This window comes from Drosophila subpulchrella, chromosome 2R (genome assembly GCF_014743375.2).
Source record: "Drosophila subpulchrella strain 33 F10 #4 breed RU33 chromosome 2R, RU_Dsub_v1.1 Primary Assembly, whole genome shotgun sequence".
Lineage (NCBI taxonomy): Eukaryota > Metazoa > Arthropoda > Insecta > Diptera > Drosophilidae > Drosophila > Drosophila subpulchrella.
The window spans coordinates 3,461,273-3,478,244 of record NC_050611.1 but is presented as its reverse complement, the minus strand read 5'-3'; the positions used below and the strand labels follow the sequence as shown (position 1 = coordinate 3,478,244).

At 44.2% G+C, this 16,972-nt stretch overlaps 1 protein-coding gene across 12 annotated transcripts in view; it reads left to right on the top strand.

Annotated features, from left to right (window-relative positions):
- The window catches only part of LOC119550040 (myosin light chain kinase, smooth muscle), a 46,345-nt gene that overhangs the window by 5,454 nt on the left and 23,919 nt on the right, over positions 1–16,972 (top strand). For 10 of the 12 annotated variants that reach the window (XM_037858477.1, XM_037858480.1, XM_037858478.1 and 7 more), the window contains 5 exons: positions 57–348; positions 565–1,049; positions 1,498–1,589; positions 1,950–2,162; positions 2,226–16,454. In XM_037858477.1, coding sequence (XP_037714405.1) covers positions 57–348; positions 565–1,049; positions 1,498–1,589; positions 1,950–2,162; positions 2,226–16,454 — 15,311 coding nt within the window. The remainder of the gene's footprint in view (positions 1–56; positions 349–564; positions 1,050–1,497; positions 1,590–1,949; positions 2,163–2,225; positions 16,455–16,972) is intronic. The other 2 variants (XM_037858482.1, XM_037858483.1) reach the window with 2 other exon arrangements.

Here is a 16,972-nt window from a genome sequence, read left to right as displayed (position 1 = left end):
CCGGCTGTTTTAGATGCTTACTTTTAGGCTGACCCTAATCCTCTTGTGATTTATAGGACCCGAGGCGATATTCCCATCGAGAACTCTGACCGCTTTCGCATCACGGCCACCAGCAATGCCGTTCAGTTGGCCGTGGAGCATGTGCAGCGGGAGGATGCCGGCCACTACACGCTGTTCGCCCGGACGAAGAGCCAGGATGTGGTGCGCAGGCACGTGGAGCTCATCGTGGAGGACAGATCCACGGGCGACGATCCGCCGGTGTTCCTGCGCCGCCTGCTCGACCTTTCTGTAAAAGTGGGCACCCGGACACGCCTCCTGACCGAAATACGCAGCTCCACAGATCTTAAGGTAGGCCAAAGTACCCGGAGAGGGTTAAGTATTCAACAGGTCATGCATATTTAAATAATACAAAGAAATCCTTAAACGGCTTATAATTTATGGTGTTTTACAATAGTTGAATAGTTATATAACATATAAATTAACATTATTAGATTATTGCATCATATGATGGGTTCGTCATAATTTGTTTATTTTTAATAAAACTAAATGTACTATTTAATCTAGCTAACCTGGTACAGAAACGACCGAAGGGTGTGTGCGAATGACCGCATCACGGAGGTCAATGAGGGCACCTTCCACTATCTGGAGGTCAGTCCCGTGACGCTGGATGACGGTGGTCAGTGGATGCTCATGGCGGAGAACTTTGGCGGACGCAACTCCTGCCTGGGAACGCTGAACGTCTTGGTGCCGAAGGCCTACAAAGCCCCAGAGTTCGTGGAGGAGCTGCGTGCCGTGCTGACGGAGCAGGGAACCGTCTCGCTGGAGTGCAAGGTGGTGGGCGTGCCCACGCCCCATTTGCGCTGGTTCAAGGACTCCAAGGAGATCAAGGCGGGCGACATCTTTGCCCTGACCGCCAACGCTGATGACCCCACCTCACTGGGCACCTACACCTGCGAGGCACGCAACTGCATGGGCGTCACCTACTCCAGCTCCAAGGTGCATGTGGTGGGACGTGGGAGTCGCGAGGGGTCCCTTAAGCCGGCGGACAGGTGAGGAAAGATAGTAGTTAACTTAGCTTGTATCTTTTCACTACTGAAAGTACTTACTTTCACACATTTGGTTTGATTTCGAGGTATATGACGTCGGGTTTTTTCCCTTTCTTTATTTTTGTTTTCATATTAACTTAACGTATTTACAAGTTACAGTATTCGTCCAATATTTTGTATAGATATAACCATAGGATATAGTATTTATTAAATTAATTACATAATACCTTATATTTGTGCAGCCCAAAAACAAATAATATAAAATGCCTATTCGCGTTCGTATTCTTCCAACACTTTGTATAGATATAAGACATAAGATATTGTATTTATTAAATTAATTACAAATTAAAATAATCAAAACAATATTAAAACACATTTAAAAAATAATAATTTGTTAAGATCTTATTAGGGGTTTCCCGAATATTTTACTGATGTTTTTATCTTTCCGCAGCGTGGCGAGCAATGCGCCACCTCCGATATTCACGAACGAACTGCGGGACATGAGCCTCCTCATCGGGGATACCATCATTCTCGGCTGTCAAGGTGAGCACTCGGAGTGTAGTACGTAGCTCTGGTATATCGGAACCAGAGAAGATCTCCTGCTGGCACCGGGCCAACGCAGTTTGTTTATCTTCTCTCGGTCACTCGGACGCGCTGGCAAATTCGCACCAATTCTCGCCGGCGCTTGTTGTTTTTAGATCGTGCTCTAGAAACTTGAACTCGATCGCACGGTCGGAATGCCTCGAATGTTGAGGTGGGTCATCAACATTGGCGGCAAGTGGCGAGCAAAACAAAACCGCTAATTGCCCGCCAGAGAGAAGAGAAGACCCGATATGCGAAGAGCACATATATTGTTTACCCGATCTCACATATCTTTCCTCTCCTCCTCTCCCATTCCCGCAGTGGTGGTACCGCCCTGGCCCAAAAGCGTCTGCTGGTACAATGCGAACGGACGGGTGGAGACCGCCGAGCGCTACAAACTGATCGAGGACGGACTGGGCGTCTACATGATCGAGGTGAAGCCCTCGGAGTCCTGCGATGGCGGCGAATGGAAGTGCGTGGTGACCAGCTTCGATGGCAGTGTGGGCATCACATCGTGCACCGTTGCCATGGACAGTGAGTGGACTGGAATTGGAATCCCCTAAGGCAGAACAGTACTAATCCGAGTTTTTATTGCAGTTCCCAGAAACTACCGCAAGCCCAGGTTCATGGAGAGTCTGCGCGCCGTTCTCACCGAGGAGGGCCTGGTCTCCTTTGAATGCAAGGTGGTGGGCTTTCCCACGCCCGTGCTCAAGTGGTTCAAGGATGGCCACGAACTGAAGCCGGGCGATGTCTACCAGCTGACGGGCACCAACTCATTGGGCACCTACTGCTGCATCGCCCGCAACTGCATGGGAGAGACCAGTAGCACTGCAGTCCTCACCGTGGAGGACATCCAGAACCAACTCACCGACGAGGAGCGTCTCGTCTTCACCCAGCAAAACCAAAACCAAGCGCCAAAGTTTCTCACTGGACTTAAGAGCACCGATGCCAAGATCAACGAACCCTTCCAGTTCAAGGTGGTGGTGAAGGCCACTCCGGATCCGATACTTTCCTGGTTCCGTGATGAGCTGCCCATTGATCCGAACGAACGATATAATCATTACCGGGGCGAAAACGAGGAGTGGCTGTTGGACATCAAGGCAGTGGAGTTTGTCGATCAGGCGGAGTGGAAATGCGTGGCCGTAAATGATTTCGGCACCAGTATTACCTCCTGCTTCCTAAAGCTGCAGATTCCGCGGCACTACAAGAAGCCCCGCTTCCTGGAGTGCCTCCGAGCGGTGTTGACCGAGGAGGGAGCCGTGAATCTGGAGTGCAAGGTCATCGGAGTGCCCCAGCCCGCTCTCAAGTGGTACAAGGATGGCGTTGAGCTGAAACCGGGGGACATCCATCGCATTATTTCTGGACAGGATGGCACCTGCTGCCTGGGCACCTACACCTGCGAGGCACGAAACTGCATGGGTGTCGTTGCCAGCTCGGCATCGCTGTTGGGCTTCGAGGATGCCCAAAAGAGCCAGCAGCAGAAGAGCGAGCAGCTGCACGAGAACGAGCTGCAGAGGAACTACTCCCTGTCCACCATCCAAGAGGAGCGCACCTCCCAGCTGTATGAGACGCCTGTCGGTGACATAACCATCGATGACAAGGGCGACGTGTCCTTCTCCTTCGACGGCAAGGAGGTCTCGGTTTCTCTTTACGAGACCCCCGATCTCACCGAGGAGGAGGCCCTCAAAATTGTGGAAATGTATGCCGATCAAATCTCGGAGCATGTGACGGAGCACAATATCGTGGAACTGCCACCGCTGCGTTTCGTTAAGGAGACCTCACAGTCGGGAAAACTTTTGATGGAAGCCGTGGTCATTGACATTTCACCCGAATATTTCACAGTCGAAGATGATATGCGTACTGAAGCCGATATGGATGACATTTCCATAAACGAGATCACGGTGCACGGATCTTCGGGAAGGGAAGAGAAAGTCGACAAGGAGACTCAGCAATACGTCCAGGAGTCCTTTGACAAAATGGAAGAGGAGCTATCGCTCTCAGCTCCGATTCGAAAGCGGAAGAAGTCCAAGCCCACAGAGACGGATGAATTCTTCAGCCTATCCAAAGCCTCGGCTTCCGGCAGCCAGGGCGAGGAGGAGACATCCGATTTGCAAACCTTTGCCAGTGCCCAGATGTCCGCATCCCAAAAGGGCGCTTCTGGAGCTCAAACCAGTCCGGAGAAGGACAAAGATTCTACGGCACCGCCGAAACGGAAGAAGTCAAAGAAACCCACGGACAGTGATTCCTCCAAGACCACTGAGGATGAAGCTCGATTACAGGACATTTCAGGTGCCGTGGGAGATGGACTCCTGGTCACACCTTCCTCCCATGCCAAGGCCGTCACCGACGAGAATGAGATCAATAAAAATTTGATTGCCCTCGTTCCGCTGGCGAAACTGCTCAAAGTAATTGAGAATCATTTGACAGCTGTTGAGAATGAGGTGATGGAGCAGTCCACCATGATGATGACCCCGTCGGCTGCAGATCAGAGCATAGCCATTATTCGCAACATCATAGATCCCATCAAGCAAATCGAATCGAAGCTGCGGGTCTACTCTGGCGAAACTCAAATCGACGCCCTCATCCAATCCATGGACGAGGATATTCGCCGGCTGCACATGGGCCTGCAGGTCATCGAAAAGTGTGTGGAGATCGATGAGACTGGAGCAACGCTCATTCAGCGCACCAGTGTCTGCATTATTGACAGCGTGGCCGACCAAATGAAACGTGCTCTGGAAGAGCTGAAGATCGTAAGCAGGAAGTTTGAGTCGGAGTGTCTTCGGGCCCAAATCGAATTGACTGCCGACGACATCCAACAGGGATTAGAGATCACGCAGGGCACTATTAAATCACAGGCCCTTCTGCAGGAGGCGCAGGAATTGGAGGCAGCTAAGCATTTCTCTGAAGCCGTGGAGAAAATGCAAGAGGTTCCCGATTCCATATCTTTTGCTACTATATCGGAGGCCAATCTTCCCAGCGAAGCAAGCGCTTTGAAAGAGATTTGCCAACCAGTGGCAAAGATTCAGGAAGCGCTGGAACGCGTCGAAATGGAGCTCTCGTTGGAGGAGTCAGAGGAGCAGATATATAAGAAAGTACACCAAAAAGTACTCGAGAGCATTGTGGAGCCCATTAAGCAGCTTCAAAGCACGCTGCAGGCAATCGAGGATAAGACAGAATCCCTGGCCGGGTCCGAGTCAATGGAGCAGAAAATCAACATGGCCATTCTGGATATTGTCACCCCACCCCTCTTTGAGCTTAACAAGGGCCTTGAGGTAATCCTTAACGAAAAATCAGATAGTGTGGAGGGAGGAATGCTGACTGTTAGCACTGTGGAATCGATGGTTCCACCTCTGCAGGAGATTCAAAATGGCTTGGCGCAACTGGGGCAAGATCTGGAAAGTGGACAGGCCACCATGCCTCAGGAGGAGCATCGATCTGAGCCGGCACTAGATGTGGCTGACACCCAGAAACTTTTGCAATCATTCGCGCAGGCTGTGTTGCATTTTGAAACGAACATCGAGAGGATCTCTCCCCGACTCTCCTCCAACGTAAAGATTCGCTTGCTAAACCTAAAGGATGAACTATCAGCTTTAATAAGCACAATTCTGGAAAGAGACATAACCGGACATCATGTAGAGCTGCTGGATAGACTGAAGCGGCCCGTCGACGAGCTGAACTACTGCATTCGACAGACAGAGGTCAAGAATATGACCGGTTCCCTGGCCGACCTGATTGAACCCCTGAGCATGTTGCAGGAAAACACCCAAAAAGGTCATGGCCGTTTGCTCACAGCTCGGGAACCCGATCAGCAAGCTCTTCAAACCCTGGACAACATACGCAGCATCATTCGCAATGTGGTCATAGACATAGAAGAGCACGAATTTAAGATTTTGCAGCAGGAGATTCAGCAGGACGAGGAGCAAGCCTCGCAGCAGCAGGACAAATCATTCAGTGCCTTGCGGAAGGTGCTGGAAACAAAGGTGTCTCTGGAGGAGGCAGTGGGCAACATTGAAACGCTGCAGGAAGCACTAAACAAAATAAGTGAAAGCCCAAAGGCGTCTGAGAGAGTGAAAACCTCCTCCAATGAAGCTCAAGTGTACCTACTTCGTATCCTGCAGATTGCCAAGGGACTGGCGACATTTAGCGAGGCAGAGACAACACTCGATGTCAACGAGGCCAACACAACCAGAATTCTCTTTGAATGTGGCAAAAGTTTTGCTGACTTGGCTAAAGCTCTGGACAGTCCCGATTCTTTGACTGAAAAAGAATTTATAAATGCCCTGAATCAGTTTGGTGATATTGTTGGCCAGCAAAAGCAATCGATGGATGAGAAGCTTTCTATTGCCAGTCCTCTCTCCAGTCTGATTCATGTGCTCGATAATCTGAAGCCTTTGAAAGCTTCTATGGAGGATTTATCCACTTTGGATGATGTGTCAGTGCTTAAGTCAGCCGCAGAGTCTTTGCCAACTGAACCGGAGGCGGAACCCTTAAGTGCCGAGAAACCCTCGCCCTTTGCTGTCTTACTATCGGACTTGAACCAAGGAATTACTTCGGTTCTTTCACACTGTGAAGACCCTGACGTGGTCTCCTTGTCGGGTACAGGTGCCCAGCATGTCCAGGAAGCCCTCGTCAAGATGCAAGAACTGCAAAACAGCTTGGCATTGGTACAGGAAACAAACGTGGTGGAAGCAGCTCATCCCTTGTCAGAGGCAAGTCAACAGGGCACTTTTGCTGAGGCCCTCTGCAGTTTGGAGCGATGTGTTCTCCAGGTGGAGGAGTGCATGGCCCACAGTGGCGTTGAAAGTCTTACTGATCTTGAATTGTCCAAACTTAAAGCCTTGGCCACTCCATTGCGTGATGTTCGGCAGTACTGCGAACAGATTGATGTACAGCTCCTGGAAAATCTCGCTGATATATCTACGCAGGGGGATATATCCGACTTAAAGAGCAGTGGTCATCAGCAAACCGTTTCAGATCATATCCAGGAAGTAGCTGTTGTAGAAGAAGAGCCAAAAGTGGAGGTTTTCGACATACAACAGGGTGTCGCTAGTGGCATCAAGCAACTAGAGGCTTGTCTAGAAGTCACCCAGACCGATGCCAACAAAGAGCTACAACAAGTTGGCAAAATAATGGAGCAACTAAAGTCGGATCTAGAGAATATTCAGACGGCTCTGGTCACGGATACCGTTCAGCAGGAAACAGTTCTGGCTCAGGCGGAAATAGCCCGCACCATGTTTAGATTAAAGGAATCCTTGGTACACACGTATGAATCTGGTCTTGTGGATTCGTTGGAAAACGTGGAAAGTGCCTTTGAAGACATATTGCTTTCGTTGCCAATACTAGAGACTCAGTTAGCAGAGGAAATGTTTGGCAAAATCGAAAAAGCCTTCGGTAACTTTGTGGCCTATTGTGAGCGATTAGAAGCTGTGGATCATCAACAACTTAAAACTCTCAAGAATCCTATTGAAAATCTTGCTCGTTCCATTGGAGCTGTCGCCACTCAACCCACTGTCGATGTCGATAAATCCTCAGCAGTCGTTGTTCAACTGCAGACCAGTCTGATGGCAGCTTTTCGAAGTCTAAATGAAGCTAGCGAGCAGGTCGGTAACGAGGTATTGGGAGGACTTCTTAAAACCCAAAGTAGCTTAGTGACTGTTTTCGATTTTATTGAGAACAATGACAACACAATACGAGTTATAGAACTTCTGCAGGAAATTGATTCCATTACATCGGAACTGAAGGCATTATCTGAAATTCCTGTTGAGCCTACAGTGCCAATTGACATTAGCGTAATTATTGAAAACGTTTTGTCTGGAAAAGCTTTCCTCACCGAAATCGAGGAGGGACTTCAAGCTAATAGTCCTCAGTGTATTCTTTTGCTCGATGAAAACACTGAAGATATCGCTCAACTAGAGGCAACACTCGTCCAAATTGAGAAAGAAATCCTATCTCAACCGCAACTCACTCAGATTACCGCTAAGCAATTTACTCTCATAGATACACTGCAGCTCCAGATAAGTATTTTACAGGAAAAGTTAAAAAAACTGAATGTATTTCTTTCTGAACTTCAAAGTCAATCGGATGTATCGTCGCCTGAATCGGCTTTGGATACTGACTTAGATAACAAAGAGGGATCAGGGAGCCAGGAGGACATTGAACCGGAAGCTAAACGACCCAAACTTTTGGAAATTGACCAACAACTAGATTCTGACACTTCTGTTATCACTCAAGAAGTACCTCCAGAAACTACAGAAGATAGCAAGAAATCAAAGAAAAAGGAATCGGAAACTCAAACGGAAAATCAGTTGAAAGAAAAGTCAGTTATTGACCTAAAAGTGACTGAACCGACATTGGAAAAGGCAAAGATAGATAAGATGGAAAAACCATCTGAGCTTGCGTCTCAAGTTGCATCTCCAGAATGTATTCTAGAAGCTTTAACGGAGAAGTTATCCCAATCTCTTAACAATAGTGCAAATAATGAAGAAATAAAATCAATTATTACAGAAAGCCAAGATATTCTTGAGAATATAAATGATATCGACAAAGTTTCAAAATCTATATTCAAATTAAGGGAGCATATAGTTCACACTTATGATGGTAAACCCCCAGAGGAACAGACAGACAAAGAACTTGCTGAAGAAATTATTGAATCGCTTTTTGATGCCTGCCCAGAAGCTACTGAGCATGTAATTCAAAACTATATTAAAGAAATTAAAACCAACGTTATTTTAACAAAGGCTGCAATTCAACTTATAGATGATAGCAAAATGTTCACAAAGCCATCACTACTAGTACCAAAATTGGTTAATTTGGAAAGAATTTCAGAAAAAACTCAATTGGAACAACATTTTGATAAGTCATCTGAAAAAATGATTAGTCTACAGCAGAATTTGATGGACATTTTTATTATACTTGATGATCTTTTAGATGAAAAGACGGAAAAAATAAATCCTAAGATAGAAGAAATAAAGAAAATATTGCTAAGCGAATATGACTATATCGAGAAAAAACAAGGTCAGCTAAATACGGCTGTAATTCATGGACAAATACAAATTATTACTCAAAAAATTCTTACCATTTGTGAGGACTTTAAAGATCTTATAGAAAAACAAAACCAAAACAAGGATGAAGCAATTGAAATAAAAATAGCAGAAGAAAAGGCGGAAGACGTGGTAGACCATTCAGTAACAGAACAGAAGTCTGAGATCAGCGTTACTGCAAATAAATCAGAAAGCGCTAGGGTTTTGGAGAAGCACATCCTGGATGAAATGCAGTTGGAAATTGAGGTTCAAAAGCAAGCTGACAAAGACTTGGAACAGGAGTCCCAAGAACCAGAAGTAACTGAGGTTGTTGTGGAGAAGGTATCCGAAGAAAAGATTGAAGAGCTCAAAAAGACAGAAATGAAGGATACAGACACTACATCAGAGATGGCCAAGGTTTTGGAGAAACAAATCTTGGAAGAAATGCAGTTGGAAGTTAAGGCTCACACACAAGCTGACACAGATGTCGAACCGAAATCTCAGATACCAGAAGTAAGTGAAATCGTTGTGGAAAAGATATCCGAAGAAAAAATCGCAGATCCCAAACAGGCTGAAATAAAGGATACTGAAACTAAATCAGAGAAGGTCGAAGCTGTGGATGAGCAAATTCTAGCAGAACAGTATTTGGATGTTACTACTCAAAAGCAAGATGACGAACAGAAACCAGAAGCATCTGAGGTCGTTTCGGAGAAGATATCAGAAGAAATTATCGAAGAATCCAAAAAGCCTGAAACAAAGAAAACTGAAACAAAATCACAGAAAGCTGAAGCTTTGGAAAAACGACTCCTAGAAGAAAAGCAACTGGAAGTTGAGGCTCAAAAACAAGCTGACAAAGATGTCGAACAGAAACCCCAGAAATCAGAAGAATCTGAGGTCGTTGCGGAGAAGATATTCCAAGAAAAGATTGAAGAGCCCAAAAAGCCTGAAATAAAGGATGCAGACACTAAATCAGTGATGGCAAAGGTTTTGGAGAAACAAATCTTGGAAGATAAGCAAATGGAAGTTGAAGCTCAAAAGCAAGCTGACAACGATTTTGAACAGAAATCCCAAAAACCAGAAGTATCTGAGGTCGTTGCGGAGAAGACATCCGAAGAAAAGATTGAAGAACCCAAAAAGGCTGAAATAAAGGATACTGAAATTATATCAGAGAAGGCCGAAGATTTGGATAAGCAAATTCTACCCGAACAGCATATGGATGTTGAAACTCAAAAGCAAGCTGACCAAGATGCCGAACAGAAGCACCAGAAACCAGAAACATGTGAGGTTATTTCGGAGAAAATATCAGAAGAAAATATCGAAGTACCCAAAAAACCTAAAATAATGGAAACTGACACCAAATCACAGAAGGCTGAAGCTTTGGAGAAACGACTCATAGAAGAAAAGCAATTGGAAATTGAGGCTCAAAAACAATCTGACAAAGATGTTGAACTGAAATACCAGAAACCAGAAGTAACTGAGGTCGTTGCGGAGAAGATATCGCAAGAGAAGATAGACGAACCAAAGAAACCTGAAATAAAGGATACAGAAAACAAAGCAGAGAAGGCCAAGGCTTTGGAGAAGCAAATCCTGGAAGAAAGGCTAATGGAAGTTGAGGCTCAAACACAAGCTAACACAGATGTCGAACAGAAATCCCTGATACCAGAAGTAACTGAGGTCGTTGCGGAGAAGATATCCGTAGAAAAGACTGAAGAGCCCAAAAAGCCTGAAATAAAGGATACAGACGCTAAATCAGAGAAGGCCAAGGTTTTGGAGAAACACATCTTGGAAGATAAGCAAATGGAAGTGGATGCTCAAAAGCAAGCAGACAAAGATATCGAACAGAAATCCCAAAAACCAGAAGTAACTGAGGTCGTTGCGGAGAAGATATCCGAAGAAAAGATCGAAGATCCCAAAAAACCGGAACTAACGGATACAGAAACAAAATCAGAGAAGGCCAAGGCTTTGGAGAAGCAAATCCTGGAAGAAAAGCAACTGGAAGTTGAGGCTCAAAAGCCAGCTGACAGAGATGTCGAACAGAAATCCCAGAAACCAGAAGTAAGTGAAGTCGTTGTGGAAAAGGTATCCGAAGAAAAGATCGAAGATCCCAAAAAGCCTGAACTAACGGATACAGAAACAAAATCAGAGAAGGCCAAGGCTTTGGAGAAGCAAGTCCTGGAAGAAAAGCAACTGGAAGTTAAGGCTCAAAAGCCAGCTGACAGAGATGTCGAACAGAAATCCCAGAAACCAGAAGTAAGTGAAGTCGTTGTGGAAAAGATGTCCGAAGAAAAGATCGAAGATGCCAAAAAGGCTGAAATAAAGGATACTGAAACTAAATCAGAGAAGGTCGAAGCTGTGGATGAGCAAATTTTAGCAGAACAGCATTTGGATGTTGCCACTCGAGAGCATATTGACAAAGATGGCCAACAGAAACCAGAATCATCTGAGGTCGTTTCGGAGAAGATATCAGAAGAAAATATCGAAGAACCCAAAAGGCCTGAAATAAAGGCTGAAGCTTTGGAAAAACGACTACTAGAAGAAAAGCAATATGAAGTTGAGGCTCAAAAACAAGCTGACAAAGATGTTGTACAGAAATCCCAGAAACCAGAAGTAACTGAGGTCTTTGCGGAGAAAATATCAGAAGAAAATATCGAAGTACCCAAAAAGCCTGTAATAACGGATACAGAAACTAAATCGGAGAAGGCCAAGGCTTTGGAGAAGCAAATCCTGGAAGAAAAACAACTGGAAGTTGAGACTCAAAAGCAAGCTGACAGAGATGTCGAACAGAAATCCCAGAAACCAGAAGTAACTAAGGTCGTTCCCGGGAAAATATCAGAAGAAAATATAGAAGAATCGAAAAAGCCTGAAATAAAGGAAACTCAAACACAATCACAGAAGGCGGAAGCTTTGAAGAAGCAAATCCTAGAGGAAAAGCAATTGGAAGTTGAGGCTCAAAAACAAGCTAACAAAATTGTCGAACAGCAATCCCAAAAACCAGAAGAATCTGAGGTCGTTGTGGAGAAGATATCGCAAGAGAAGATAGACGAACCAAAGAAACCTGAAATAAAGGATACAGAAAACAAAGCAGAGAAGGCTAAGGCTTTGGAGAAGCAAATCCTGGAAGAAAGGCTAATGGAAGTTGAGGCTCAAACACAAGCTAACACAGATGTCGAACAGAAATCCCTGATACCAGAAGTAACTGAGGTCGTTGCGGAGAAGATATCCGTAGAAAAGACTGAAGAGCCCAAAAAGCCTGAAATAAAGGATACAGACGCTAAATCAGAGAAGGCCAAGGTTTTGGAGAAACACATCTTGGAAGATAAGCAAATGGAAGTGGATGCTCAAAAGCAAGCAGACAAAGATATCGAACAGAAATCCCAAAAACCAGAAGTATCTGAGGTCGATGCGGAGAAGGTATCGCAAGAGAAGATAGACGAACCGAAGAAACCTGAAGAAAAGGATACAGAAAATGAACCAGAGAAGGCCAAATCTTTGGAGAAGCAAGTACTGGAAGGAAAACAAATTGAGGCTCAAAAACATGCCGACACAGATGTTGAACAGAAATTCCAGAAAACAGAAGTAACTGAGGTCGATGCGGAGAAGACTTCCGAAAAAAAGATTGAAGATCACAAAAAGGGTACAGATACTAAAGCAGAGAACTCTAAGGCATTGGAGAAGCAAGTCTTAGAAGAAAAGAAAGCGAAATCTCAAGAAGAAGTACTAAAGACTTTGAACGACAGACTTACGGATCTATCACAGGAAGTGAGCTTTAGTAACAATGATATTTTGGCAGAATGTCAATATACTATCAATAACCTTGAAGATATCAACGCAGTTGCCAAATTTATGTTTAAAATAAGAGAGCACATAGTTCACGTATATTCTGGAACAAAAGCCGCAGATCAAAAAGGTAAAGAACTTTTTGAATCATTTATTGAATCGCTGTGCGATGCCTGCCCTGAAGCAGCTGAGCAAGTTATACACAATTATCTCAAAGAAATTAAAACTAACGTGATTTTAACAAAAGCAGCAATTCAACTGATCGACGACTGCAATATGTTCACCAAGCCATCATTATTAATCCCAAAGCTTGTAAATCTGGAGAGAGTTTCCATGAAAATTCAATCGCAAACACATGTTGATAAATCATCGGGGAAAATGATTAGTTTGCAACAGAGCTTAATGGATATTTTCGTTATCCTTGATGACTTGTTAGACGAAAAGACGGAAATATTGAAACCAAAAATAGAACAGATTAAAACCATATTGCTTAGCGACTATGACTATGTTGAAAAGAAAGAAGGTCAACTACATACCGCCGTAATTAATGGTAAAATTAAAATTGTAACGCAAAATATTCTGACTGTTATTGAAGACTTAAAAGAAATGACAGACAAACAAAGTCAGAAATCAATCAAAGAGCTAAATCAGGGTGAAAATGTCCAAAAGGAGATTTCTGCTGGAGAAGAAGATCAAAAGGGTTTAAAGGTTCTTACCGATCAGATATCCGAAGAAAAGGTGGAAGAAAGTCAAACGACCGAGGTAATGGACTCTGAAGCTAAGTCTGAGATAGCAAAGTCCTCGGAGAAGAAACCAAAAGAAGAAGAAAAACTGGAAGACAAAAACCAAAAACAGACTGAGACCGCTGCTGACAAGAAAAACCAAAAGGCAGAGGTTTTCGAGGTTGTTGCAGAAAATATATTCGAAGAAAAGGTGGAAGAAAGCCAAACGACCGAAGTTAAGGACTCTGAAGCTAAATCTAAGAAAGCAAAGGCCTCGGAGAAGATACCAATCGAAGAAGAAAAACTGGAAGGCAGGAACCAAAAACAGACTGAGACCGCTGCTGACAAGAAAGCCCAAAAGGGAGAGGTTTCCGAGGTTGTTGCAGAAAAGATATCCGTAGAAAAAGTGGAAGAAAGCCAAACGACTGAAGTTAAGGACTCTGATGCTAAATCTAAGAGAGCAAAGGCCTCGGAGAAGATGCCAATCGAAGAAGAAAAACTGGAAGACAAAAACCAAAAACTGACTGAGACCGCTGCTGACAAGAAAGCCCAAAAGGCAGAGGTTTCCGAGGTTGTTGCAGAAAAGATATCCGTAGAAAAGGTGGAAGAAAGCCAAACGACCGAAGTTAAGGACTCAGAAGCTAAATCTAAGAAAGCAAAGGCGTCGGAGAAAAAACCAATCGAAGAAGAAAAACTGGAAGACAAGAACCAAAAACAGGCCGAAATCGCTCTTGACAAGAAAGCTCAAAAGGCAGAGGTTTCCGAGGTTGTTGCAGAAAAGATATTCGAAGAAAAGGTGGAAGAAAGCCAAAAGACCGAGGTTAAGGACTCAGAAGCTAAATCTAAGAAAGCAAAGGCCTCGGAGAAGATACCAATCGAAGAAGAAAAATTGGAAGACAAAAACCAAAAACAGGGTCAGGTCGATGTTGACAAGAAAGCTCAAAAGGCAGAGGTTTCCGAGGTTGTTGCAGAAAAGATATCTGAGGCAAAATCTAAGAAAGCAAAGGCCTTGGAGAAGAAACCAATCGAAGAAGAAAAACTGGAAGACAAGAACCAAAAACAGGCTGAAATCGCTCTTGACAAGAAAGCTCAAAAGGCAGAGGTTTCCGAGATTATTGCACAGAAGATATCCGAAGAAATGGTGCAAGAAAGCCAGAAGTCCGAAGTTAAGGACTCTGACGCCAAATCTAAGAAAGCAAAGGCCTTGGAGAAGAAACCAATCGAAGAAGAAAAACTGGAGGACAAGAACCAAAAACAGAGTCAGATCGATGCTGACAAGAAAACTCAAAAGGCAGATGTTTCCGAGGTTGTTGCAGAAAAGATATCCGATGAGAAGGTGGAAGAAAGCCAAAAGACCGAGGCTAAGGACTCTGAAGCTAAATCTAAGAAAGCAAAGGCCTTGGAGAAGATGCCAATCCAAGATGAAAAACTGGAAGACAAGAACCAAAAACATTCTGAAATCGCTTCTGACAAGAAAGCTCAAAAGGCAGAGGTTTCTGAGGTTGTTGCAGAAAAGATATCCGAAGAAAAGGTGGAAGAAAGCCTGAAGTCCGAAGTTAAGGACTCTGGCGCTAAATCTGAGAACCAAAAACAGGCTGAAGTCGCGGTTGACAAGAAAGCTCAAAAGGCAGAAGTTTCCGAGGTTGTTGCAGAAAAGATATCCGAAGAGAAGGTAGAAGAAAGTGAAAAGACCGAAGTTATGGACTCTGCAGCTAAATCTAAGAAAGCAAAGTCCTCGGAGAAGAAGTCAATCGAAGAAGAAAAACTGGAAGACAAGAACCAAAAACAGGCTGAAGTCGCTGTTAACAAGAAAGCTCAAAAGGCAGAAGTTTCTGAGGTTGTTGCTGAAAAGATATCCGAAGAAAAGGTGGTAGAAAGCCAAAAGACCGAGGTTAAGGACTCAGAAGCTAAATCTAAGAAAGCAAAGTCCTCGGAGAAGAAGTCAATCGAAGAAGAAAAACTGGAAGACAAGAACCAAAAACAGGCTGAAATCGCTGCTGACAAGATAGCTCAAAAGGCGGAGGTTTCCGTGGTTGTTGAGGAAAAAATATCCGAAGAGAAGGTAGAAGAAAGGAAAAAGACCGAAGTTATGGACTCTGATGCTAAATCTAAGAAAGCAAAGTCCGCAAAAAAGAAGTCAATCGAAGAAGAAAAACTGGAAGACAAGAACCAAAAACAGGCTGAAATCACTGTTGACAAGAAAGCTCAAAAGGCAGAGGTTTCCGAGGTTGTTGCAGAAAAGATATCCGAAGAAAAGGTGGAGGAAAGCCAGAAGTCCGAAGTTAAAGACTCTGGTGTAAAATCTGAGAAAGCAAAGGCCTCGGAGAAGAAACCAATCGAAGAAGAAACACTGGAAGACAAGAAACAACAACAGGCTGAAATCGCTGCTGACAAGAAAGCTCAAAAGGGAGAGGTTTTAGAGGTTGTTGCAGAAAAGATGTCTGAAGAGAAGGTGGAAGAAAGACAAAAGACCGAAGTTAAGGACTCTAAAGATAAAACTAAGAAAGCAAAGGCCTCGGAGAAGAAGCCAATCGAAGAAGAAAAACTGGAAGGCAAGAACAAAAAAGAGGCTGAGATCGCCACTGACAAAAAAGCTCAAAAGGCAGAGGTTTCCGAGGTTGTTGCAGAAAATATATCCAAAGATAATGTGGAAGAAAGACAAAAGACCGACGTTAAGGACTCTAAAGATAAAACTAAGAAAGCAAAGGCCTCGGAGAAGAAACCAATCGAAGAAGAAAAACTGGAAGACCAGAACCAAAAACAGGCTGAGGTCGCTGCAGATAAAAAGGATAATAAAATAGTTGACGTCAATGATGTTAAAGTTGACGCTGAGAGGACGGCGGTCCTGGATGACGAATTAGTTATTCCGAAACGAAAGCCGTACGATGCTGAAGAAACTGTCGACTCCAGTAGCTTGCAAACGTACAAGTCAATGGGTACAGAGTACAAGGATAGAAAGGAGTCCCGAAGTGCCAAGCGGAAGCCAACTGTGGATATACAACTGACCAACCGAAACACGGCGTCTGGCAGCGACCTCAAGTTGACTTGTGGGCTGTCAGGTCACGACATGACTGTGCAGTGGTTCAAGGAGAATTGTCCCATCGAGAATGGTGCCAAGTACAGGAGGACATTGAACGACGGACTGTCGTGCCTTGAAATTAAATCGGTCGAACTTACTGACTCTGGCATTTACCGCTGCATAGCGTCCAATCAAAATGGAGAAGTCGAAACTAGCTGTCTTGTGACTATATACGAAGCACCTTCAAGTAAATTTGGCACTCCGCCAATATTTACACGCAACATTCGAGGTAAGTGCCGATTGTGCCCACTCTACCTAGTGATCCAATGCCCGAATTTCAAACTTAATTAGTGCTTAATTGCGAATGCAGATATTTCTTTCGTTTCGCATTATGCACCTTGCATTTACTTGTACGTAGTTGTATGTAGCATAGTCTTAGTATATAGGAAGCTAGTTCGTAAGGCTAGAATAAATCGCGAACTTTATGATATGTCGGGCGAATTTACTTCTTGACTAACAAATCGTTTCGCACTTTCGGTTCGCAAATATGGCAAGTGCTCAGAGATTAAGGTAAACGAGGCACTTTATCATCGCATTTAAATAGATTCCCCTTTAAATAGCTCATTTAATTTAAATGGCAGCCGTTCTCTCACTTATATAACTTCGTTTACTGCCTGAATTCAATAAAAAAGTGCCCGATATTTAAATAGAATCGCATTTTGGCAATCAATGTTGCATGCGTGTGTTTGTGCGACGTCGGCAGCGAACAAAACAGAATTCGTAAAATTGTTCTTAGCATAACAATCA